This window comes from Solea solea, chromosome 18 (genome assembly GCF_958295425.1).
Source record: "Solea solea chromosome 18, fSolSol10.1, whole genome shotgun sequence".
Taxonomy (NCBI): Eukaryota; Metazoa; Chordata; class Actinopteri; order Pleuronectiformes; family Soleidae; genus Solea; species Solea solea.
The window spans coordinates 3,133,023-3,159,014 of record NC_081151.1 but is presented as its reverse complement, the minus strand read 5'-3'; the positions used below and the strand labels follow the sequence as shown (position 1 = coordinate 3,159,014).

Genomic DNA, 25,992 nt, shown 5'->3' with positions numbered 1-25,992 from the left:
TCACAAGATAAAATGTAACGTGAGATATAAAGGTTTTTGGGGTGAACACAAATCTGGGCCCGATTACTGGGATGATAAAAGAGGTTACGGCCCACATGATGTACATTATGGTATATATTCGATATAAAGAAGACACCCAAGTGCTTCCAGGTGTCCGTTTTGGAACAGGTAAGGAGGTTAGATAGTGGACGTGTGTTATTACAGTTAGGTCAAAGGGAGTCCATCAAATCTGTGGGTGCTTCGTTAAACATCCGAGCAAACCCATTTAAATGGCCGCAAATTAAATGAAATCTTTACAATTAGTGGTATCAAACATTGTGGGTCTTTAGGTGGACAAAAGTTTCTCCGGGGTAAAAATACCCGTGCCCCTCAAGGATTAATGTAAAGCAGCTTAAGCGAGCATTAAAGAGAGAGAAACGCTGACACCGCGACCACAATCTGGGACGTTTATGGCACAGGATGTGATAAAACTCCAAATCGATCCCATCTGCTTGAAACCTGGTTCCCTGTCAGCTGAAGCATGGACGGTTTTCATTGCTCTTTTCACGCTCACCAGTTGAACGCAGAGAGAGAGAGAGAGGGAGAGGGAGGGAGAGAGAGAGAGAGAGAGAGAGAGAGAGAGAGAGAGAGAGAGAGAGAGAGAGAGAGAGAGAGAGAGAGAGATTTGTGTTGGCAGCGCTGCGATGACGGACAGATCATTTGTCGGTTTGCTCCTAGAGGGACTAATGAGAGCGGAACTTTGTGAGGAGAAGGCACGAAACTGACCATCATTTCACTAAAGAGGACGGAGGCTAAAGAATAAATACATCTTTAAAAATAAATGTGTTTCATGTGTACGGAGTAGGACTGAACAGTTAATCAAAATTTTATCTAAATCGCACACACAGCTTACTGCAATTTTCAAATCGCAGGGGACGCAATATCCAAAATGTGTGTCAAAATATCATTTTAGATGAATTATTATTATACATCTTATTTTACCGACTGAAGAGAACACAGAGCTGCACAAATATCACACCTTAATCCTTTTAAATATGTTTTTTTTTAATGAAAATGAGTAGAGCTGAAAAGATTAATCGATTACTTAATTAATTGACAACTATTTTGATCATCAAATAATCGGTTTGAAGCTTTTTTAATGACTAAAACAAGATTTCCGATTGTTTAAGCTTAAGTGTCTGAATATTGTCAAAAATAAGCGCCATTAGATATTTATTCAGAATCGTTATATTCACAAAGGAAGAGTTGTAATCTAATCTAATCTAAACAGACCAAACTGTCAGTGATCACTGCATAATAATCACCATTAACTTTCACTGGCCTGGCCTGATCGCTCCTCTTCTAGAGGTATAGTAGGCTACAGTTCAGCTTGACGTGGTGTGTAAGACGATAGCTCCATCAGCTATGTAAACAGTGCGCGTCACAGTGTAGCCTCTCGGTAATCTCTACTGCACGCCCACATTATACGTTACAACAGAAGCACAAATGGCTTTGAATCCTCACCATCGTAATGAGCCATATTTTTAATAACGGCACATTTTGCGCTTCTCCCATTCCACTCCGCTTGTTGAGAATGTGGAATGTTGACAGTGAGTGATGAATCTCCTGTCAATCATTTAACAGGATCCAGTGTGTCTCTACCACTGTGCTGCTACGTAACCCCAAAAGAGGGACAATAAGGAATGGCTGTGGGTATCAAACCCACCCAAACTCCACTGCTTAGTAGAAATGGTGCTTAAATGACACTCCTTTCTCCCCAATGTCCTCAGGCAGCTCCGCGTGTCATGGAGCCTCCACACCCTGCTGAGCTGTGTGTGGAAAGATGAGCCCTTAGATGCATCACTACGTCTTTTAGCTGCCGAACCAGAAAGTTGACACAGACAGGGACAGAGAGAGAGAGAGGGAGAGGGAGAGAGGGGGGAGGGCAGGGAGGATGTAAAGACATTACAAAAACAGCCACATGGACTCCACTGACCAGAGCGCAGAGCAGATCGACCGCCTCCAGCACCAGCTCCTGGTGTCCGATCCTGGCCACGCCGAGCTCCTCCAAGTCTTGGTGCGTGATCTTCAGTAGCTGCTCCCCGCTGATCTTCTCCCGCTCAAAGTTGCTGACATACTGCTGCAGGCTGTCGTCCAAACCTGGATATGCAAAGAGGGGGAAGACGAAGTGAGAGGAAATCCAGTAGACAAATGTTTAACATTCGCATTTCTGAAAGAAAGCTCCCATTTCAAACATAAACACGGCGCTAACTTCAGCTCAATTACTGTATCTGTCAGTCTAATTAGCTTGTGGCCCCAATAGTGTGTGAGTGAGTGTGTAGACACAGTGGAGATAAGGAACAGGTGGGTCCTCTATCTTTGCTCCTAGCTAGATCAACAGACTATAAACAGAGTAACGGTTGAGACTTCTAAGACTGTTAGACTGGTTAAACAATGGAGGGCTATATTTGTGTGTGTGTGTGTGTGTGTGTGTCAGGGGCGTAGCAACTGCAGCAACAAACGTGTCGGGAAAGTTGTGTTAACTCCAACTGCTTTGGAACATATATATTTAGTAATGCACTACAGCAACTCCTCTTCTGATCCTATAGAATGAGTTATGAACAACACACACACCGCATTAAACAAGCTCACAAACGCGCAGGCTGTCTGTGTGTGTGTGTGTCCTCCTGACCACTCGCTAGTCCATTCAACCCAGTGTCCAGACAACAGTGCGAATAACGAGCCTTTGTGTGTGTGTTTATGTGTGCGTCGTGCTGCGGGTGCACAAGTTAGTGCCATCATTCTCCCAGTCAAAGAGTGCACAGAGAAGGGGCAGCTGCAGGGACATGGCCCTGTGCCCTGCACTGCTGAAAAACCTGTCAGCTGCACAACACACACACACACAACAACAAATTAGAGCTCCACCAAGGCTGCTCAGTCTCCATATCAGGATCACAGACAAAATCTAATGAGAAAATGTGATTTCTTAAGGAATAAGTAACTTAACTTAACAGCATCCATATAAAAAGGCATTGTATGTTGGATATTTTTACTTGTCTGATACTTGTCTGTGCATAGGTTTCAAAAAGAGGAAAAAAAAGGGAGACACTGTATGTGTGTGAGTCGAGTAAAACCGCTGACAAAACGAGTTTGCACGGCATGTGTAAACATGACTGACTCAACATGTTATTTACAAGTCACCTTCAATTCAAAACAGAATCTAACTTAAAGCTGTAGAACAATCGTTGGTTGAATCCTCTGCTGCATCGACAGTTGAATCAGAATCCAAAGGCAGTTAGTTGCTGCCAATCCAACCTGAATCAAACTGTTTTAACTTAACTTAACTTAAATTGGCAAATTAGCTGAGTTTGAGGGGGTGTAACTTTACAAAAATGACAATCAAACTTTAAGTTATGGGTTAATTTAAGTCAGTAACAGTAATAACCTTTAAAATGTCTGGGGTAAGAGGCTGTAGAGTTGTAATTTTATTAAAAACTTGTTTTATAATTACTTAAAATTCGACTACTTTAGACTTTTCCCTTTGAATCTATTAAAAAGTTCACATAATATGACAGCATTTTATGTGAGAGCTCTGCTGAATCTTAGCGGAAAATCCATCACGGCTCGTTAAACATTAGCTGCTACACAAGTCAAGTCCAGTTAGGTTTGTTGGATTTTTCTCATTCCTTGGTATGCTAATTCATACGCTGGACTTCAGATAATTCTAAAGTTAACCACTGACTAGCCGGGCAGCCTGCAGATGAATTCACTGTGGATCGCAGGAAAGGGAACGAACGAGTGTTGGCCCAAACTCACACCACAACAACACAAAACACAAGCCAAATTCAAACACCGCGCAAGTCACTTAATGCAATTATAGATGAAAACAAAGACTTGGACCCCAGAAGGGACAGAGTCTCTACATCCTGCTGTGTTAAAAAAGCCATTTCCTGTGGAATGGTGCCACCACACTCAATAAAAACAGAAGAAGAAACTAGAAAGAGCACATTACAGCTTTTAATATAACACACAGGGCCTTGAAAACTGTGTGTTTCTCAGATTAGCTTGCTGTAAAACCGCACAACGTCAATATGGAAAAATAGCACTGGAAAGAAACAACATAGAGAGTGAGTGAGTGGGGGGATCTTTGATGAATGAAGGGCCTTTCCTTTCCTGTGGGCTGCTTTCCAGCTCAGTCTTCATCTATCCCTCATCCAAGAAGTCCGGCCTCAGTGAGTTTAGAAATGTCAGGTCCAAACTGATCTGCATTGGCTTTGAAATGGAACAATTGCTAACTCCACCTATCCTGATGGCAGCGGTGACTGAGAAGAAGAGTAAATGTGTGGTGGTGTGTTGGAGACTAAATGCTTTGACTTTGAGGGGCCCTCAGAGGAGCATACCACAGCAATGTGTCCCCGTGGACCACACCATCGACACCTTCTGTAAAAAAAAGAGGGGTGTCCCTACCACTGGGCTTATAAAACATTTATAGGGCCTTGATCAATGGCTTCTGGGGTGTGTGTATGTGTGTGTGAGACTATCAATTTTCATTAAGGGGAGAGAAAGTAATAAAAGAGATAGAGTGTCACATTATTGTGACTTCAGAAGGGGGGCGGGGGTGGGCAGGACTGTGTGAATGCTTTTCAAAAGCCTGCACAGGATGAAACACATTTGGAGGAGTTTAATGGCCTCTGTGAACCACTTGGCAAAATGTCCTCAAACCAGAGCAAGTGAGTGTGACAGAGACACACAGCACCGTGGTCACATGGGCTTTAAGATGGAAAAACATTGGTTGAAGCCAGCTGACATTTTTCACAGCAGATTAACAGGGGAAGAAATTCAAATTTACAGGAATCAATTCAGATGTATCAAGTACGCATTGAAAGGCGGAATAATCTTACAAATTGGATCCAGATCAGAGTTAACCTGCAGAAAATGAAACAGTAGAGTAAAAAAGACCCCCGCTCCTCCCACTATGAGAGATAATATCTGAATAATCAGCGTCGGCGATCAATAAATAAACAGTGCAGCAGGTGATGTATGGCACCTGCTGTTCACTGTGAGGTCTTTCTTACCACCCAGCGTCGCGCACTCAGCAAACAGTGATTATGTGTCAAACAGGTTAACAACACAACTGTGTGTAGTCATAGACGCAGCCATATTTCTGGACAGCTGGCAAAGCAAGCATGGATGTATGCTACAAGCGGAACTAGACCTTTAAGATGTGCAGCCTACATCACCAAACAACTATTAAATAAATCTGTTCAAAACCAGCACACAGGTTTGGACAACGACAGCTTATAAAAGCTCAGTGTTCTGTCCTCTGCAGGTCAACAATGCCCTCAGTAGTGCCGTGCTCTCGGATGCCAAATTTTCTTTCTCAGAGTTTTGATTACATTAGAAAAAGAGTGATCAGTCTTACACCTCTTACAAAAAGAGCGAGAGAGCTCCTTCTTCCTCTCTCTCCTCCCCCCCAACTTTACTCCCCCGTGGGAGCTGTGGCAACCCTGCAACAAACACTCACACAAACATGGGCACAAACGTAAACAATATCCCCACTGGGGTGGCCAGTGGGAGAGCGGCTGGGTGTAGAATGGCAAAGCCACTGTAACTCCACTGTCTTTATTTGTCAGCCTGGCCTCTGAACCTGTGGGGAATGGTCAGGAATTTGACTCATTGTTCTCCGCCTGAGCTGCACCATTGTGGGAACTCGCAGCACTTGGGCACAATGGTTCCTGGCTGGACCAGGCCGTGTTGTAATTAGAAAGAAAAAGCTCCTCTCGGCAACTGCTGAGCTATCCTCTAATAATGCATGACTTCACAGGACAACAACAAAGCCTGTACACACAGTCGGCCAAGCCCTTCCAATGGGAAGGGAGGATAGGAGTTTACACAATGCTGCTCTACATCTCCTCAATCAGCGTGTTGTGTTCCGTGTACAGTGGAGTCTTACAGATTTCCATCGTCTTCTTCTTTAAAAGTGTCATTGTGAGTGAAAATGCTGTTGACTATCGCCACGATGATACGACTTGTGATAAACAACAATTTCAGATGTGCTGCTGCAAACATACACGCAGACAGTGAGACGCCGAGTCGACGCAGAAAAAGAAACATGAAATGCATTAAGATGCTGATTTTTATGAACATCTTAATGTCCCCTATAAAATCTTTACTGCATTTCTAAACAAAAACATACCCCACTACACATAAATACATGAAAATCTCTTAAAATGTTATGGTAACTATTTAACTGCAATGTCTCGTTGCGGTTATGCAGCATAAGTGTCTTCTCATTTCTCTGCCAAGCCAAAGTATGAGGTGGGATTTGAGTAAACTGTGCACGGCTGCGTATATTTAGAGAAAAAATGCTGAAATAAAATAATTACAACACCAAAACATTATCTACTTCTATGGTAAGCTCTAAGGCAAAGAAAAAGAAACAATCTACGTGTATTGTAGTTCAAACAGGCTTTGCAATAATATATAGAATGCTAAATTCACTACTTGTTATTGAATCAGGATGTATGCAGATGACTCAGCATTTTACTGGACGGCATAAGGATCACTTCTGTCGCACTCGTCTGCCGAACGGCCCCGTGTGATCCACGTTTTAATCTTATCATTGCTTCCTCTGGCTAACAAAGAGTGTTTCAGTTCACATACCCTAATCTGAAACATGGACAGACTACAAAATGTCAATGACATGTCCCACGTGGGGGCTTCCTGAGTGAGAGAAAAAGCAGCTGAGGCCAGTCCTTCCACGGGCGGACAAAAGCAGCTCTGTCTCTTACAGAGTGATGGATGACGACTGATGAGAGAAGCAGGGGTCAAAGTTTGCAGGGCGGCTGCGGTTGAAGCACACCGGCAACTAGGATTCAGTTAATCCTCACCTACAGCAGCACACAACCTCAGGCACATTGTTTGGCGCCTCATCAAACTTGTGAATTTTTCAACGATTACTAAATGAATCGACAACTATTTTGAGAACAAATTAATCGGCTGAAAGCTTTTTCCATGATTAAAACAAGATTTCCGATTGTTTAAGCTTCCTTAAATGTATGTAAATTTTAAATGTTAAATGAGCAGTTTCTTCATTTCTTTGCTCGGGATAACAAAGAAATCATTAAAGGTTAATCATTTTGGTTTGTGGACAAAACAAGACATTTGAGAACATCGTCATCTCCAGGTTTGACGAACACCAATCAACATTTTTTAAGGTTTTCTGATATTTTATGCACCAAACGATGAACTGAGAAAATAATCGACAGATTAATCGATTATGAAAATAAGTAAGTTAGTTGTGGCTCTAGTCACATGACACCTGATGATACATGATGACTTCTGGTCATGCACAAAATGAGAACAAACAGCGGAAAACAAGACCATGAGGAGATGAAACAAACTGCTGCAGGCACATGAGTAAATAAGCAACCATGACAGTTGTGAAAATGAAAGACAATCTCTCTATCTCTGTCTCTGTCAAACTTTTTTCATATATGGTTGGGCAAGAGTGTCCGATTTGTGCGGCCACAGCCTTGGGGTCTAGCAGGGGTTGCAGCATTCACCTCTGTAATGTAAACACCCATCACTTTCCAATCAGTGTTCTGCCCGGTCACAGTGCAGCTTGTGACCATCAACACAAACGCACAACAAAGCCCTAAAAATGTCTCAATCTACCCCCTCCTCCTCCTCCCTTGTCTTCCCAGCCCTGTGTCTACATCCCCACCCACCACAATCTTCCGTCTTTCCTGGCCCCTCCAATGCTCATATTGTTGTGGTTCCGCCTGTTGACAAGTGTCCAAAGATAGTCACAGTTTTTGTGTCTTGAAATCTCAGCACAGAGGCTGCAGGAATTCAGGAGTGGTCTTGAAGTTTCCGGTTCTATTCCCAATGAAACCAGAGAGTAAAAATGACATTCGCTCTGTGTGGGCCTGGGAGATGCTGCTGCCGCCGAAGATGGGGTGTTGTGTAACTGACAGTGCCGCTCGTGTGTCAACAGGACATCTAAAACACTCACTCTGCTTGATTTGCTGAAGACAAAACTATAATTAAGGGGTTGTTGCAAAGAGACAGCGATGGAGGGAACGAGACAAGGAGAGGAAGAACAAAGGGCAGAGTCAGAAAAAGACAAGGAAAAACGAGAATGGAAAATTACCACTTTTTAAGAAGTGGCATCTAAACCTGGGTTCAAAGTCACAGCCACTAAGACACAAACAGGTTGAGGAAGAAAAAGCAGGGGAACTCTTTAGTGGTTTCATCCCATCACATGTATGGCACATAAGCAGGGTGGCCCTGCAAGCTGATTACAGACCAATTTACCAACACCATAATAGCTGCCTATGGAAACCACAATAAAGATGAACTAGGTTTCGGGGAGGAAATAAGCCCCGCTCATTTAGTTTGCCATGGGAAGATTGAAGTAGACGCAGCGATCTCAAAACTTTGTCATCAGTTCTCATATCGTGTGGTATGACAATGCTTTATTTATGGCTTTTACCAAAAAAGACAACACATGACAGACAGGCAAGCAGACAGTTCTACTTTCTCTGTTCCTCATGTGGATTTCCTGTGAGCATATTTGGATAAGAAGCTGCTAATGGCCATAAAAATCCCCACAGGGCAAATCAGTCTTCAAATGTTGTTAAAAAAAAAAAAGTACGAGCTGCAAGGCAAAAAGGACAGATCCTGCAGATTATGTCTGCATTTTAGGCATGAAGAGGTTGGGGGAAGTTGGATGATGATAAAGTGGAGGAGTGAGTGACCTAAATCCAAATATTTGAAGACGATTTAAGGGCATGGGAACAGGGTCAAAAAGACTGAGAGCATCATTGGTCTGTCCATCCTCCAAAAAACCAACATATGCTGGCCTTAAAATAATAATAAACACATTCACTACATTAAAGCAACAAGTCGTTCACTTTCCACACAGCTTTTCAGTGACTAATTCCTTTTAATATCACAGAGGGGGAACGAATGGAACGCACACTTGAATGAATCGCGTCAAACACAACGAGGCAGCAGCCGACTGGCCGTGGGCAGCTGATCCTGTTCTCCCTGCTGTGAGAAGACCACAGGTGGGGGGAAGGGTGAGTCATCTCCGATGAAAGCTAGTGGTGAGCGACAGTGGTTCACCTGCAGGCCACGACGCAGCCACATGGACGGACACACACTGCTTGTTGTGGAAAGGGATGCTGTTGACATGACGCGTCATGAGGTTTGTTTGTATTCTCGCCGGCACCTGTTGTTCTCCCTTGCAGCCATGACATATTAAGAAAGGGACAGTCATATTCCTATGACAAATGTGCCACAAACAGGCAGCGATTAAGGGCAGGAGGGAGGCTTTCCCAGGTGTCTACACTGACAAAAACAAAAGCGGGGATTCTATAGAATCTCCAACAATTGTAGAGCCACTCCCTGCTTGAACAAATTCAAAACCAACATATCGCTCCAATGTCCTTTGTACAAACTATTTGAGGAGAGATCCCTGGAACAAAAAAATACAGTATGTTTTATTTTAAACTCCCTGAGTCCAACTTAGCTGAAAAATGACATGAGGCTTGTCAGGTTTTAGCCTCTGGCAACATTGCAGCCAGCAGATGATTCTAAGTTCAGTGAGTTTAAAAGGTTTCACAACAAATTCCAACAAAACATGTCGGGGTGGATCAGTCACAGCTAACCTTTATTAACCCGCGAGGCTTAATGATATGACTGTTGAGAGAAAATTAGAAAATATGCAAGCGGTGGGGTAGTTTTTCCAGATTCGAACAGTGTGTGTGACTTCACTGAAATCCCAACGAGATTTTCAAATGTAACCAAATGAAAACTGACACCTGGCACAGGTGCTTCACTCGTCTGTTTTATGGCCTCTTCACAATAGATTAATATTTGCCTTTGTGTGCTTTGGAAAACCAAATATACATATGACCACAAAAAGGGAATAAAGCTTTGTTTAATCTTCCAGATGTTTTATAGTTTCCTTGTTAATTCCAACCACCTTCATACTTCCATGTACTTGGGCTACATGAAGCCTTTCTGATGGTGAGCCTCGGGCTCATGAGTTCATCAATGATGTGAAACATAAATCCGGCCCATTACGCGCTGCCGTGTCCATCAATTTAATTGTGCAACCAGTCAACAAAAGAGTTGGCAGATTTAAACACATTTCACAAGCGAGTGAAACCGTGAACACAGCTCTAATGTGATACAAGCACCATATCAGGAAAATGCAATCTAAAATGAAAGTCCGAGAGTTGTGTTAAAGTTTAACCACAGGATTGGAATTTTAAAAAAATGGGTTAACAACCAGACAGGAATTCAGTCGGTCTCTGTGGAGGACTGGGAAAATATGAACTAGTCTGGGCATGTTCAGAACAGGCTCTACTCTGGCACACTCCCAACTGCCCGGCGTAACCCACAAGTGGGTAGCAGTTCATAAACGTACAGATCAGTTCATAATCATAATGACATTGCAGTCCATTACAGTGTAAGCTGGTCGCAGGATGAAAGAGCTTTGTGTTTATTTGGTCGGCTCGGGGGGGGAACCATCATTCCGACTGGGTTCAGCATTTTAAATCCGTTAAAAGCAACTGGTGGTCCCGAATGCAACAAAGGACGAATGTGACCTGTTTTGACTGCTCGTTCCCCGTGCAGCTCAGTAAGAAAATAAAACACCAGTTGACTACATTCCTCTCGTGTCCTGTGATTATTTGAGCATAACTGCATTAGCAGTGCTTCGATGGGCAATACTAACACCAGCATAAAACTGCTGCGGCAGCAATTTGAGACTTCACAGCACCGAATACCTCTAAGCACAGGACTGTGACACTTTGTCTTTAAGTAAAAATGACAGGCAAGCTCAAAAACTAGTGGACATAGACAGGTGCACGCACTTCCCGTCCCTGCAAGCGGGGTCAGGAAGCATGTGACCCGTATTTACTCTCGCCGTGTCACCTCAGATTGAAGCTTTTACACCCACAGCTTCAACGTCACACTGCTGCACAGGACAATGCTCTTATGGCAGAGCGGGGCCAAATAGCTCACAGGCCCTGCTAAGCTGAGATTACCAGGGAGATTTGCAATGCATATTTTCGATTTGAATGAAAAGCAAACAGGTCTATCGCAGGTTGGAAGGGGTTAGCCGGAGTGGGGCTTGGTCTCCTCCATTGGCACAGGGAGAAGAACCGTTGGATACGCAGGCAAATGCAGCCTGATGCTGTTAACTGATAAAAGTCCTAAGTCTGATAAAGTGCTATACCCATGAAGGACCATTACTGTGTACTGTGCAAACAGAACTAAAGCTGCAACAACTGCAGCTCAACGTTTAGCCATTATATAAAACCACTGATCAAAAACATTCTCCTGTTTTGCCTTTGTCACTTGCAACAGTGATAATAACTATTGAGGGTTTCTCTAGAAGTTAACATATGTTGAGACCCCTGAGGCTATGAGGCTGAGACAGTGGGGCCGTGTGAGAAACAGGCCGCGAAGGGGCCGACAGGAACAAAACCATGGCAGTCCCTTTTAGTTATCTCTCCCCAGGGGGAATCCTCTTACAGCACTTCCCCAGAACAGGACAGGCCATTTTCTATGGAAAAGTAACACAGTTAGAACACAAAAGGTCAATTTTAAAGGATGAATGGCTGGATGGCTTACCACTGGTAAACGACAAAGACAGGAGTTTTAACTTTGAGAACAGATTTATTTTCATTTGAACAAATGATTGAACCTGGTTACGTCTTTGTACACATGAGGCCACCAAAAGGGGCGTAAAAGATTTCCACCGGTCCTAAATCCACGTCTGAAATAACATAACACAAGTACTATGTGATGCATACATACAGCTTGTGCAGCATAAGGGTTTGCTAAACTGGATTAATGATCCCTGTGGTGGTTATCCAAACATAGACCTCCACTTGTTCAATGGAGCCAGCACTAAAACGGAGGCAATGGATGTCTTAATGAGGGTGAGGTGTCTGCACAATGTCGGTTCACACTGCAGTTTAGGTCAGGTAAGGATCACGGGCTGTCATTTCCCACACTTCACTATCATTTCTGTAGATAAAACATACTCATTATGTACATTCAGTAGAGCTCCCCAATTGAATCCAATCAAGGCTTAAGAGAACTACTGGATCGTTCCCATTATTCAGACCAAAATATATCAGCATTCGCCAAAATCTAATACCCCAGTCCTCCACAAGGTTTTCACAAAAACAAATTTTCCATAATCCTGCTCACAAACCAACTGGCAGATGGACACTGACAAACAAAATCTTCTTGAGGAAGGAGGAACCATTTGACAGAAGAGCCATTCATCACATCCACAGAGAAAGTACCCCACTCACTGCAGTATGGTGCAGTCCTACTCCAGGTACTGAATGAGTTTACACTCTGACAACCTTCTTAAGAAGCAGGATACAGCCACAGACAACTCGTGCTACAAGTCATATGCTTCCACCAACATGACATCAAATAAACACCCAACTAGCTGACCATCTACAGCAGACAACTGGTTATCAGGAATGCCCATTCATGGGGGAGACGCGTGCAATCGGAGCGTCATTCAAATGATCATAACTTAAACGGCTTGAAACAGATGCCGGACAGAAGCCGGACTTGTGACCTCATGCTCCTGATTCCCTACCATATATGTGGCTTTGAAACTTGATTAACCAGTGTTTAAAAAAATGTGTGTCCAGTTTGTAGTGAACTGTACATAGCCTTAGCATGAAAAAAAACCCATTCAGTCAGACAGTAGTCGTGTAGGTTTGCATGTTTGTGATGCCTTGTTGTTAAAACTTGGCAGTCTCACTGCCAGTTACTACAAAGTGGATAAGCAGAGGGGGAAAAAAAGGAAGCGCATTTGTAAATGAGAAGTTATTTGGCTGAGCTGAGGCTAAACATTCCCTGGTCAGTGCCAGCACATCTCAGCTGAAGCTCTGCTCATGTGGATTCAGGACTATATTTGGAAAATGACTTTTGACTTGGTGAACACGGGTATGTAGGTCAATGTATTAATGTCACTGCTCTTTTAATTCAACCTCAAAACTTGTGCTTAATTTGTCATCAACACAAACTGAAAACTACATTAAATTACTGGAAACCTATTGTGCTGTGACATCTTAACTCTCTTTCAGAAAGTGCATGTTTCCCTAAAGGCAAGTCACCACACACACATGACATATGGCACACTAATCATGCGACACACCACAGGTCCAGCTCAAAGATTCAAGCTTGTGGTTTTCGGAAATGTGCTTGAGGGCATCTCCAATCTCCAAACAATCTACAACAGTACAAGAACCAAGAGGCCTTTCACCAGCAATAGGCCTCCCCCAACCACTGCTTGATCCCCTTGAACAATGCACATGATTAACAACTGTCCCAATACACAAAAAGTCCCTGTCCTACTGGTAAAAACAACCTGAGGCAAATGAGAGCATGATTCCACACAGGGTAGTTACTAGGACGTGGGGGCAACATCTCTGGAAACACCCATGTTTACCATTGGTGTGAATAGGTCAACATGAGGCCATGACCCTATTCTCAACAAGGGTTTTTGATCTTCTTGTCTTGGGTAAGGAGGAAGGAGGATTACACATTTAATCTTCAATCACACAACATCTGTGGCTTCTTATATGCCATGTTTGGGTTCTGTGCTGTACAGTGTTCACCAAGGACACAACAAGGTCTTTTTCCTTCCATGGACATGGAGTTAGCAACTGTTGATCCTCTTGTTTATGGCATAAACACACTCCAAATAAAGAAAATAATTACATTAGCCTTGCACAGAGCTGCACCGATCAGTGTGATATGTAAAACAGTTTCGTTTCTGATGTCATAAAGAACTACTGCACTTTGAAATTCATTTGGAAGCTCCATCCGTTTTGTTGCCGTGTCTGCAGGTCAAATTCTTCGCAAAGCAATTGTGGTGTACACCCATAGACGGCGTCTCTAAGTGAAGCAAATGACTATTCAGCTTTCCTGGATCACAGTAAGGAAAGTTAAGTTTCAGCGGGGATGACCGTGTCATGACGCATCGTCCACTTTGCTGAATATCCACTGTAACACACTAATGAAAGCAATGGATGTTTCACTGCAAGCTAACCTTGTGTTCAGAATGTCCATGAAGCAAGTTTATGTGATGAGGATATAGGAAACCATCCCATTAGCAATGGCTCAAAACCACTTCTCGTGTCTGACACAGATATTACAACCTCGAGTCCTCACCAACATCAGTCAATACAGTCGTTCCACATCTCTTAAACTACTAAGCCGTTAACCACAATATGGTACGGAGTGTCGCAAGGGCTCATCTCTAAATCCCGCGAATGTTCTACTGTCATTTCAGCGAGTTCACTCCTATTATGTCAGTCTGACAGGGGTCTGCAAATCCAGTGGCTGCAAAGAAATCTGCCGAGTCAGTTTTTCAGGACACGGATGGCATTGGGGCCCGTGTAGACAACTGATCCTCCATCCAAACACGCCTCGGCTGAGCTGCTGTCCCTGCACACACTGACACTAACCCCTCCACAATCCCCTTTAGCTCTGAACTATAGACACGCACCTGGGGGGGGGGGCATGCCTCAATCAGCAGGAACACCAACCCTGTCACAGTGCCAAACAACAACAGAGGTGCTTGCCATGACATAAATACTCTAAAAGGAAATCACCTATGATTTGTTTCGGGAGGAGTCACAAATGCATGTGACAGTAGAGTTAAGACAAACCGCTTAGTCACACACATAAACTAAAAGCCTCTGTAGTCGAATACAGACACACTTCACCGGCTTATGTTGGGGAATGATAGCGCTGCGACGACTTCATACTTCAAATACCATTTGGTGTCCCTCACTACCTCACTAGACATACCTATGCTGTGACTGAACCTGGGTTCAAAGAGTAACAAGGCCATTAACATAGTGAGCATACATGTCAGGCGTGGGTTGTTATGGGGTGTCAAACCCTGAAATACACCAAAACACAGGTCTGACTGTACAGTGAACCGTGTTAATCAAATTATATATCTCATGACTTCCTACATTATGGACCGATAGTAATGTGAGCAGCATCTTCTCATTACCTTAATAAATAAATAAATAATCACATAGTATATGTGGAGTTTTCTGGGTTTAACAAAAAAAAAGGTATGTATACGAAGCAAAAAAAACTATTGCAAAACATGCTTATTATTTATTTTTAGATTAGTAAATGGGAATGATGGAGTCTTCTGCCCATACTCCATATATGTGTATCTAACTACAAAACAACAACATTACTTATGTTATCAAATGGTGAAAGGTTAACCATACACAGCACTTTATGTCACATTTCAAACATGTAAACAAGAACAAGTATGGCATTTTCTGATAACAACTCGTGTGAAACACCGTCATCTGAATATCTGATTCAGAATGTAGTCATTAAACCTAATTATATATCAGCATTGCTTCATTAAAAAAGGTCAAATCAGCCAGAGTAACGCTGTCATTCTTCACTAGTTCAAACACGAATAAAGATAGTTTTTAAAATAAACGAGTGACATAGAGCAGCAGTGATAGTGATATTAAAGAAAAGACAACACAGCTGAGTGTAATTAACTTAGTAAAGTGAGAGTAGACGTACACGCAGAATCCTATTGTTGTGGAGGAGGTATGCGTGTTGACACACAGGAGCAGTTTCTACGAAACTAGCTGGAGAAAAAGCGAGAGGAACTACTGTGCTGCTACTGTGCTAATGTCAAAAATAAGAAACTTCCACCGAACAGCCTACCTTTCATCCACTCCACTACTAGGGTCGGCGTCCACTTCGTTATCGGCTCCATGGTTTCTTCCAACACAATATTTTTAACAGACAAAAGAAGAAAGAAAAAGCTGCGCTAAACTTTCACGTAAGGAATGGGAAAAAAAGAGGAAAAAGTGCTGTCACATTCTTCGTAACTGCTCGGTGCCGCTCGCCTGTTCGTGTCCACTCACTCCACGACTGTGTACACGCATGACTGGAGTGGAGGTGGATGTGAAGTGAAATCCCCCACGGACGCAGCTCCTCACCCACCCAGCTCCCGGTCCGAGATCCGTGCTGCCTTCACGTGCTGCCGGTTACCCTCGGAAAACCAGATTTAGTTAGCCCTGAGCTAGCACACACTGAAAGAACCTGCTTTTCAGCTCAGTTAAAACAACACATAGTGGTTGATATAGTTTGTTGTTTTCCTTTTTATTAATATTACACCAAAATGTAAGTGTTTAGTGGTTTTTAACAATTGTATGTGCATAACACGTATGGATTTACATGGAGCACTTGAAGGCAGCGTAAGCTAGTAGGTAGTTTCTGTGTGTTCGCCGCCCTCGTTTGAAACTGGAGGCGTGTAAACTCAACACTGTGTTTAGTCACTCCTGAAAAAATATGGATACACATGGATTAATATACACTCAGCCTGTCAGCACGATTTTAATCATTATAAACTGACATTTCAATATCAGTTCGTACTTTTGTAGCCTGTAAATGCTAGTAATTAAAATACATGGATGGGCAGTGATGATATTTAAAACTTAGATAAAATCAATATATTTTTATTATTATATTTGCAGTGTTAATAGCTTAATGTCAACTTTTTCTCCCCCTGTCCATTTGACTGACAGTGACTGAACACTGCCCTCTGTTGGTGCTTTGGTGTAGTAGTAGGCTGAGAGGTCACATTCCTCGGGGACTCGTGACTTGCTGATTTTATCTAATCCACCAGTTTAATAATGAAACTAGAATATAGCTGGACAACAACATAACTAACTGGATGAAGTATACTTTCCTTGTTGTTATCGTCATGCGATATCCAGTCTTGTGTAAAGTACCTGAAAGGTGATACTTGAGTAAAAGTACAAGTATGTAACCAGAAAATCACTTTCTGTATAAATATATGACATTTACTGTACTTAAGTGTCAAAAGTAATTTTCTGATGTAAAATATATTCAAGTTTTAGAAGTAAAAGTATTAAAAAAAAAGTGAAGAGTAAGGATTGAGTCATGGTGGATTAGTGGTAGGATGAGCTGTCTTTCAACAGGTTAAATTCCTGGCTCTGCTAGTCTCTATGTGTCCTCTGTGAATTTTGTATTAAAGTTACAATACTGGCGATATATGACAATAACAATGATATTGTCATTTAAATACTATTAAGTGAAAACCATTAAAACAAGCACATCTGTTACAATGTTTATTAAAATGTTTCAGAAAAGAAAAGAAAGGTAAATAAAGTAAAACATCTACTTTACTATGGGGCTTTTTAACACTGTTTAGGTGTTGCAATTGTGCTCAGTATTAGCTTCATGCCTTTATTATTTTTGTTTTACATGAAGCCTTCCTTGTTTGTTGTTTTTTCAACAGTCTGAAACATACCTTTCACTGGAGAGTCCCAACCATTCCCATGACTCAGCTGGAGGCTGTTGTACTATACACACGCCGCACTGTAATCAGCTGCAGATTAAAGCTCAGCTGTTATTAAACGTCTTGGGTGATGCATCACTTTGCTTTCAGGCTAAACAAAACAAAAAAAAAAAAATATGAATACCCCCCCCCACCCCCCCCTTGTTCCAACATGCCGCTTTCCTCCACTTTGCCGAATTAAAGTCATTTAATCATTTCAACTCAACAACTTAAATGAGACTTAACGTCTGAGCCTGAGCCGGTTTAATGATAACTGACAGGTTGACAGGAGCTCGGTAACACGGCACTTTGACTTGGCAGAGACGGAAAACAAAAAAAACTGTGTGGTATTAAATAAAGAAATCAGCGGGGGAAACTGTTGCTGAGATGCAGTTCAGTTCACTTCGGTTCAGTTGAGTGGAAAAATGTGCAAACAGCACATACCTGTCTTGACTAATGGGGCTTTGAAGAAGTAAAACCTTTAGTCTCTATCAAAAACAGAGGAACACGGTACGCTATAAACATTTCTGACCCCAGCAGACGTTCACTTCTCATGCGAGTGAATAGGATTTGCGTGGTGTGGAATTCAGGGGAGGTCCTCTCTGGTGGGATTAAATGAATCATGGGATTGTTGTTGAGGTGAGGCGGAGGGATGGAGGGATTGTTTGGTCTACTTAGGAGGAGAGGGCCCGAGCTTCAAGGCTGAGAGCAACAAGAGAGGGGGTTGAGAGCTAAAGGAGGAAGGTGGACGAATGGCATTAGCCATTTTTGCTTTAGTATGAGATCAATCAGAGAAAAGAAACGTCCACACTTCCTCATACAAAAAGGTCACCTTTCTTTGTCACAGCGCCCAAGCTTCATTTTCCTGCTTTGTATTCCGAGCTGACATTTATTCTGCTCCCAAATCCAGGAAGTCCAGCTTTGGCCTTGTGTATTATTCTGGGCTCTGCGTTAAGATCGGGCCGCTGCAGACGTATAAACAAAGGCAGGCATGTGAAACATCAGCACAGGAAGTTATCCACTTCACTATCTTAGATGACAGGATATGAAGTGCCTAAATATGTTGTGATAATACAAATACACCCACTTCCTGCCACTGACAGGTTTACTTTTTTTATACATTGAACAGATTTACTGTGGTAGACAGTGTTGCCACCTTTGTTTTGCAGCACGTTCTGGTAACAGTCAGTTTTAAGATTGTGTTCCTATTGCAACTCGTATAGAACACGTGCCCGAATGCTCGGAGAATAGTGAATACAAAGGACAGAGTAGCGCTTGAACAGCTCGTGGTCATGATTTATCGACTGATATACTGAAAGCAGTGTAATTAAAAAAGAAACCACACACACACAGATGATCCTGTTTGCTGTTCACACTAGAAAATGCTTATATATATATATAATGTATATATGTACTCACATAGGACAAATCTTAACTTAAACATCTTTTTTAATCAAAATGAAACATATTTCATATGATTTTTTTTTTGCTGGTATTTAAATGCCAGTCTATAAAATATCACTAATATTATTACAGTGAGACGTTAACAGACACAGAGTTGCATGCTGGGAATGAACAGGACTCTTTATGGGTGTGAAGGGGGCGGTGGGTCTGAGGGGTCTGAGGGGTCTGGAGGGACGGCCGGTCTTGTGTTGAGGTATTCCAGGACAAAGACCTGTACGATCTTGTTGAGGTTCTGGATGGAGGAGCGGTCCAGGTTCCGCTCGTTGTCATCGAACGTGTGCCACACTGACGGGAAGGGGGAGGGGATGAGGTGGACGACGCGCACGCCTGACAGAGACGCACAGAGTGGGAATCAGACAACAGACTTGATGCGTTACACGTTGTCGTTTCTACACGTGTGTGTATGTGTGTACCTTTTTTTAGGAATGGTATGTGATCGTCTTCTACGCGGCCAAGGGAATGTTCAGGCCAGAAATACTGCACTCGGTCAGGATGATTCTCCAGCTGGTTCATTAAGTGAAGACGTATTTCTGAGATTGCATTGGAAGGAGAACAAAGACATTAGCCAAGACGTTCTTAAAATCCAAAGAAATACACATTTCTATTCATGGTAACACACCATTTCTTTTTGTTTGCCTTCTAATCAAAGATAACTTAAAAAGAAGTATTCAGTTCTACTAGATACTGTGTTATCTCTTGTTTTAAAGAAACTGATTGTGCAATATTGCAATAATACTGAATATTGATGCCTGACTGTTCATGTGTTTCATTTCTAACCTTTTTATTTAGAGTCTATTTGTATTTTTATTGTTATATTTAGCAAGACATTTTATGTTTTAGGATATATTTTTACTGCCTTTTATCTTGTACGGATAAATGTGGAGAAAATCTATGGATGGATGGATGGATATGAATGAATGAAATGAAATTTATTTTGAACATGAGAATCACAGATAAAGCATTTTTCACATGAAATTGCTCATAGAAAATAATTGAATTAGATAAATGAAAGTTCCCTACATGTTCAAAAAGGAGAAGGAAGAAGCTAACAAATGTGTACCTTCCCCTTTATATTACAATGGCAACAAAGATAATCTATCCTATTTCTGTTCTAATGTAAAAAAAACTAAAAATTTGGACAGAAAGTGGTGATAACGTGAACTAGCAGCCAAATTTGATGAAATATTTATATTCAGATGTTGCCTTTGTTTAGTTTTTGTTTTTTTGGTGTGTATTATTGAAGCAGCCAATTTTTATAAAGGGGTATTAAGAGTCTTTAATCAAGTGTCTCTAGTGAGCACAGTACTGACACTTCTTAATTTTACTAATTTGAGTAACAGCACTTATAAGACTCTGTCTGGGTTATTTGTCCACTGCATTATTACAGCCGTGAATAATCATTTCTGAGAGTGCACAAACGTGACGTTCTCCCGTGTTTGTTTCTAATGTCTGGAGTTTTCCTTTTTAATCTTAAATAATAACAATATCTATCTAAAGTGTTGAAAAGTTGCCACATTCGTCTTGTGGAGGACAGAAATAACATGGACCGTGCGCTTGAAGTTTAAATCATTGTTAAGGATAATCTAAATATAGAGTTGGCAAAATGTGTAACACAAGTCCAGTGTTTAGACATTTCAATATGGAGATAATATTGAAATAAACACAGATGTTGTGTGGTCTACAGTGCAGTCACAACACGACTGTCAGCACATTTGGTACAATGACCTTCACTCAATGATAACTGTCTGTAATGTGACTAATGTAGGTACGATGGCATACAAGCAAAAAGACCCACACAGTCTTTACAGTAACAGTAAAAATGTTTGCTCGTCTACCAATGTTCTGCAGTTTGGAGAGCCAGACTTTTGTGTTGGGGAAATAAGAGCCAAAGCGTGGCTCAGCAGCTCCAATCAGGTCCAACAACACAAACAGATCCTGAAGAAGAAGAAGAAGAAGAGGGAAGAAGGGTGTGAATGATGCTGCCGAGCTGTCTCACATCGTTATGATAAACCGACACTAGATACCGTCTGATTTATCTGTGCCTGTCCACGCGGGAATGTCTCCGTGTGTTGATAAGCTGTTGCACTATCTCAGTCTGACTAGGATGGGGAAACACTGTATATCCCAATTAACACCTAGACACCTTGTTATCATAGACTGTAAAATAAACAGTGTTTGATATCGTGACACCAAAAGCTCCTATAGCAACATCTGTATAAATCTTCAGTGTGATTCAACTAATGTCAGCTATAGTTTAAGGATGAGTAGAAGTGATATACTGCATACTATGCCGTGGAGTTGGTTGGTGTCTGTGGCCCCGGCTGGGTGAGGGGTGTGTTCCATCTTATGGGCCAGGTGGCGAGAGCCGTACAAGGAATCTATGGGGCTCCAGTGGAAAAAAGCCTCCTCTCCATCAAAGAAGATCAACTGCAGGGTCAGTTTGGAGCTGGAGCTCTGTTTTTGGGAGGGAAAATAGAAAACGATAGGTAGAGGATGAGTGAGTGAGTGAGTGAGTGAGTGAGTGATGAACTGTTACTGTGCCACTTTCAATCCAAGGGTTTTGCTGCCCTCCAGTGGCATTAGGGTAACAGGGAAAAGAAAACCACAAATTCATCCATTCACTGTCGACCACTTTATCCTCTACATGAGGCTAACCAATCAGCTGACAGGGCAAAAGGGCAACATACAGACAGAACAAACATTCACTCAAACCTTAACCTTAGTGAGGGCCACATTTGATAATGTGAAGATTTCCGGGGCAAACGGTTCTTTAAACACTAATAGTTACATACAAATGTAACCAAATCTAAGTCACATAGGAGTTAAAAAAATGACAAAAATCTGCCTATCTATCACATCTGGACTCAGATATAGTCATAATAACATAATAAAGGATCATGCCTGATTTAGAGAGTCTAATTAACCTCTGCCTGTTTTTGCACATGTGGAAGTAAACTGGAGAACCCTGGGTGGCGTCACATGAAATATGAGTTTCATTCAGTACAGGACTGTAACTCGTGTATTTGTATTCAGAGGGATTCCTACTCTTCCGGCTGCGAGCATTGTGACAGACAGCTGAAGTCGCCTGTCTCACGCCCTGTCATTGTCTTCCTGCTGTCACACAGGGAGCGTTCAGGGGAGCAAGCTCTGTGAATACTAAGTGTTTTAAACCATGGCAATTTTGTTTCAATAAAAAGTGGGGAAGATGTAACAACTATCATGTGTAGATCAAACAGACTAAGGATGGGAATCAGTATCGGTCAGTATTGGTATCAATACGATACTGGTCAAAATCGAATGTAAAATCGAATTAAATTATACATCCTCCTGACATGAAGACTTTCCTATCCACTGCTGAAAACAATCTCCTCATAACTAACTTCCTTGTGTACTTTTTAAAATGTCACCCATTGATAAAAAACTTAAAGGATCATTGCACCACAGAATATGACTAACACAAACGACCTGTGTTTTCGCGAGTCATTTGGATCAAAACAAAACACTGAGACTGAGTAGGCCTCCACCAAGGCTGCTCAGTTTATGGCTCCAGATCGCCACCAAAATCCAATCATTGATTTCTTCCTATAGAATAACCAGTCAGAGAAATATGCTCCATAGGTACCATCTCATTTCCCCTCAGCTTAAAATGATTGCTTCTAGATCCAGCCTACCACACGTTTGGCTTTGCTGTTCCACAGCTTGCTGTCGTATGCTTCAGCTGTGATCCACAACCACACAGAGGCTACCTTTAACTAAGACACACACACACACTCCTAACAGAAACACACATAGGCTCAGTTGTAGTATATATAACGACGTCACTGCTACCTTCTGATCCTTCAGCTCTTCATCCAGAGCTCGTGCCAACTCCAGCATCATGGCACAGGGAACTGCGGAGTCTGTGGCACCGAGGAACTCCACCCCGTGCCACTGTGGCGGGTAATATTTGCTGTCGTGGTGACAGGCCAGAACCAGGCGGCGCTTGGCCGACGGGTTGAGGGTGGCGATTATGTTGGTGAAGGGCCGACTGCCGTAGGGCGTTTGTGACATGAACTTGTCCTCGGTGACTTCCCAGCCTGCTCCGAGGGAACCGAGGGTGGTTTTGATATGCTGGAGAGGCGAGATGAACACAGACATAAACATATTACTGAAGACTTCTGCACACATCTATTTTTCTTTTATGATTCACAGTAGCAAATCAAGAAAAGAATGAGCTTTTTGAATATATAAATGAATTAAAATGCCATGATGCTGCAACTAAAACACGTTATTTTGCTTTTTAACATTTTTCTTTGCAGGTTCTTATAAAGAAACTCTCACCTCCTGCACAGTGCGGCTGCCCTCAGAGCCCGGGTACCTGGTGATCAGGAGCGGCCTCAGGTAGCTCTGCCACATCGTGTCCAGATCGGTGTGAGACAGCGCCGTGCGGATTTCATCCTGTGTTAGCGTGATGGCTCGGTGCTGGAGCTGAACAGGAACACACACAGAGTCTGTCTTCAGTGTCTGCCATGACATGGTTTCTGTACTGTGTTTCACCCACATGCAGTAGTAATGCACAGAACCCAGTATTTTCATTCAAATCTTGTGATAATCTGGTGTTTTACTGAAGTCACCTCCTCATCCTCAGTGAGAGACACATGGGCTTGTGGTGAAGTGACGGTGATTGAGCTGCTTTCAGTTGCACACCTGAAGAGAGCGTTACCTTATTTAACATTAACATGCTTTCACTTTTGCTGTGGGAAGAAGAAGCAGCTTGATTGTGCGATTCGGGCAACGCACTATGGATTTGGATTCATAGCTGGAGGAGCTGTGTGTGTGTGTGTGTGTCAGTCCGGTGTGCTCATGAAAAACAAACATATTGATCCATCGCTATACCATGGCTCTTTTTTTCCCCCTATTTGGTCTCAAAGGTCAGCTGCTGTCGTGGTAACAACAAGTCAATGCATGTGTGTGTGTCTATTTCGCTGTACAGTGCTTAAACATGGACGTGGTCAAAATAAGAATCAAAGGTTGAGCTATTTTCATTATAAATCCAGGTTTTTTCAATTCATCAATTCATGTTTTTTCTATTAAGCCCAGACCTCCTTTAAAAAAACACTTATTTAAGTCCAGATCCACAAGATACTGAAGTTACCGCGATATATTTAGCATTTTTGCTTCATAAACGACTACAATGGTAACGCCTGTGTTAGACAGTGATCACGAGCTACTCCAGAGGAGTGGGGGGTAAGTTTTCAGAAGGAACTTTATCATCGAGGGAAATCGCAGAAGTAATGTCTAAAACGTCTGTTCATTTCAAATGAATTCCTGTTTCAGAAAATATGAGACAACAACATACCACTATTGGCTGACTCATGTAATTACAGCAGTGCACACAACGGTTATCATTATGTGGTCACAAGTACGCGGCGGTCCTTTAAAGAGCTGGGGCTCCACTGAGCTCAGAGAGGGTTATGGGGTTGGGGGGGTCCACTTAAAGGACTATAAATATCAAGCTCTGCAATTGGAGGACCAATGATGATGATGGCTGTGCTGCCATAGCAACGGGGAAAGGAGAAGAGAGGGGTAAGTAAGATGAACATAAATGAGGGACATTAGTGGTCAGGCATACCCAGGTGCATCCCAGGAGATTGTACACAACAAGAACTGTGCAGAGGATGGATTGAACACCATGGATGTCATCATATAGCGCTGTATATACTATACACAGCGCTATATGACATTCATCATATACACCTATACACTGTATAGGAGCTGAATATGGAGACTGCACTGTATTTTATAAAGAAATATTTTTAAAAAGGAAACGTGCAGAGATCACAACAAAGTTTTCAAACAATTCATTATATTTCTATTTAAAAATAAAAGTGTGGATATGTGTGCACTCATTCATACTGGTATTCCAAAAATAATTGTGACTTAAAGCAAAGCAATCATGTGAGCCAGGCAGAGAGGCTCAGCCACACCATGATTCACAAACACACAGCGTGTACAGCAACACACACACACACACACACACACACACACTCTCTCTCCATTCATTTATTTACCTTTTCTTGAGTCCAGGGAATGGCGTCGGAGAAGTGGATGAGTGTCACGCAGGCGGCCACGGCGGAAAGCACGCGCACTGAGGAGAAGGAGAAGTAGCGGCTCCGCTCAGCCATGGCTGCTCTCCACATTCCTGTGTGTGTGTGAGTAGTCTCTCGTCTGCCGTGCAAGGAGCATCTGATTCTGACCATGTGAATGCAGGAGGCAGGTCTCAACAACACGTCACCGTGTGTGTGTGTGTGTGTGTGTGTGTGTTACCTCCTCGGGACCTCATCTGGCTTAAACACTCATAAAAATCCTCATGCAATTGGTTAAATAAAGCTTTGTCAAGGCAAATTAATGAAGTCAATGCAGAGGCATTAAGCTGTGTGTGTGTGTGTGTGTGTGTGTGTGTGCAGGTATTTCTCATGTTGTGGGGACCTAAGTCTGTTTAAACAGGACTTGAATTCTGTATGGCGACAAACAAGTAAAGACCCCTTAACGTTCATTTGTACATTAAAGTTGAAGACATGCTGTATGATTAGGGTGAGGTAAGGGTTAAGGTTAAGTGTGGTTTTGGGTTGGAGTTAAGGTTAGAGTAAAACTCCAGGAAATTAATGTACAGCAATGTCCTCTGAAGTAATGGAAACCAGACTATGAGTATGTGTTTCATATCTTTAAAGGGCTTTTTCAGGGTTAAGACCTAATTCTAGGGTTATGGTTAGAATTAGGTGTAGGTTAGTGTTAGGGTAAGGGTTCAGATGAGGCACTTAGTTGTGATAGTTAAGGTTAGTTTAGGGCGCTAGGGAATGCATTATGTCCACGTTGTGTCCTCACTAAGGTATAAAAACAAGTGTGTGTGTTGCTGGTATTTCACATGTTGTGGGGACCTGGATTTGTTTACACATGATGTGAGGACCAACTGTCAAACAAACCTAACAACCTTTGTGGTTGTTTTGTGAGGACATTTAGACTTTGTGAGGACATTTGCCTGGTCCACACATCTTTTAACAGCTTTAAAGGATTAAGACCTGGTTTTAGGGTTTGGTTAGAAGTAGGTTTAGGTTAGGGTTAGGCATTTAGTTGTGATGGTTAAGGTTAGGGTTAGGGGA

General features: G+C 42.3%; 2 protein-coding genes across 3 annotated transcripts in view; both read right to left on the bottom strand.

The window, feature by feature from the left end:
• The window catches only part of LOC131444470 (connector enhancer of kinase suppressor of ras 3-like), a 45,314-nt gene extending 29,276 nt beyond the window's left edge, over positions 1-16,038 (bottom strand). Inside the window, exons 1-2 of one of the 2 annotated variants that reach the window (XM_058614803.1) lie at positions 15,748-16,038; positions 1,976-2,139 (exon numbers count right to left, since the gene is read on the bottom strand). In XM_058614803.1, the coding sequence (XP_058470786.1) occupies positions 1,976-2,139; positions 15,748-15,799 (216 nt within the window). In that variant the 5' untranslated portion in view covers positions 15,800-16,038. The remainder of the gene's footprint in view (positions 1-1,975; positions 2,140-15,747) is intronic. The other variant, XM_058614804.1, reaches the window with a different exon arrangement.
• A 2,782-nt stretch (positions 16,039-18,820) lies between these two features.
• qpct (glutaminyl-peptide cyclotransferase) lies at positions 18,821-25,082 on the bottom strand. The gene is made up of 7 exons (XM_058615444.1): positions 24,904-25,082; positions 23,174-23,320; positions 22,682-22,963; positions 21,140-21,307; positions 20,689-20,788; positions 19,267-19,383; positions 18,821-19,180 (listed from the first exon to the last, which is right to left on the bottom strand). Exons 1-7 carry the CDS (start codon positions 25,030-25,032, stop codon positions 18,975-18,977), a joined length of 1,149 nt encoding a protein of 382 aa, XP_058471427.1. The 5' UTR covers positions 25,033-25,082; the 3' UTR covers positions 18,821-18,974.
• Between the last annotated feature and the right edge of the window lie 910 nt (positions 25,083-25,992).

Bases quoted from the DNA above. Each gene is read 5' to 3' on its own strand.
- qpct (XM_058615444.1), bottom strand. From the start codon at position 25,032: ATGTGGAGAGCAGCCATGGCTGAGCGGAGCCGCTACTTCTCCTTCTCC. The intron at 23,321-24,903 runs GTAAATAAATGA...GTTCCTGTTCAG, and splicing joins TTCCCTGGACTCAAGAAAAG to CTCCAGCACCGAGCCATCAC. The intron at 19,181-19,266 runs GTACACACATAC...CGTCTCTGTCAG, and splicing joins CATACCATTCCTAAAAAAAG to GCGTGCGCGTCGTCCACCTC.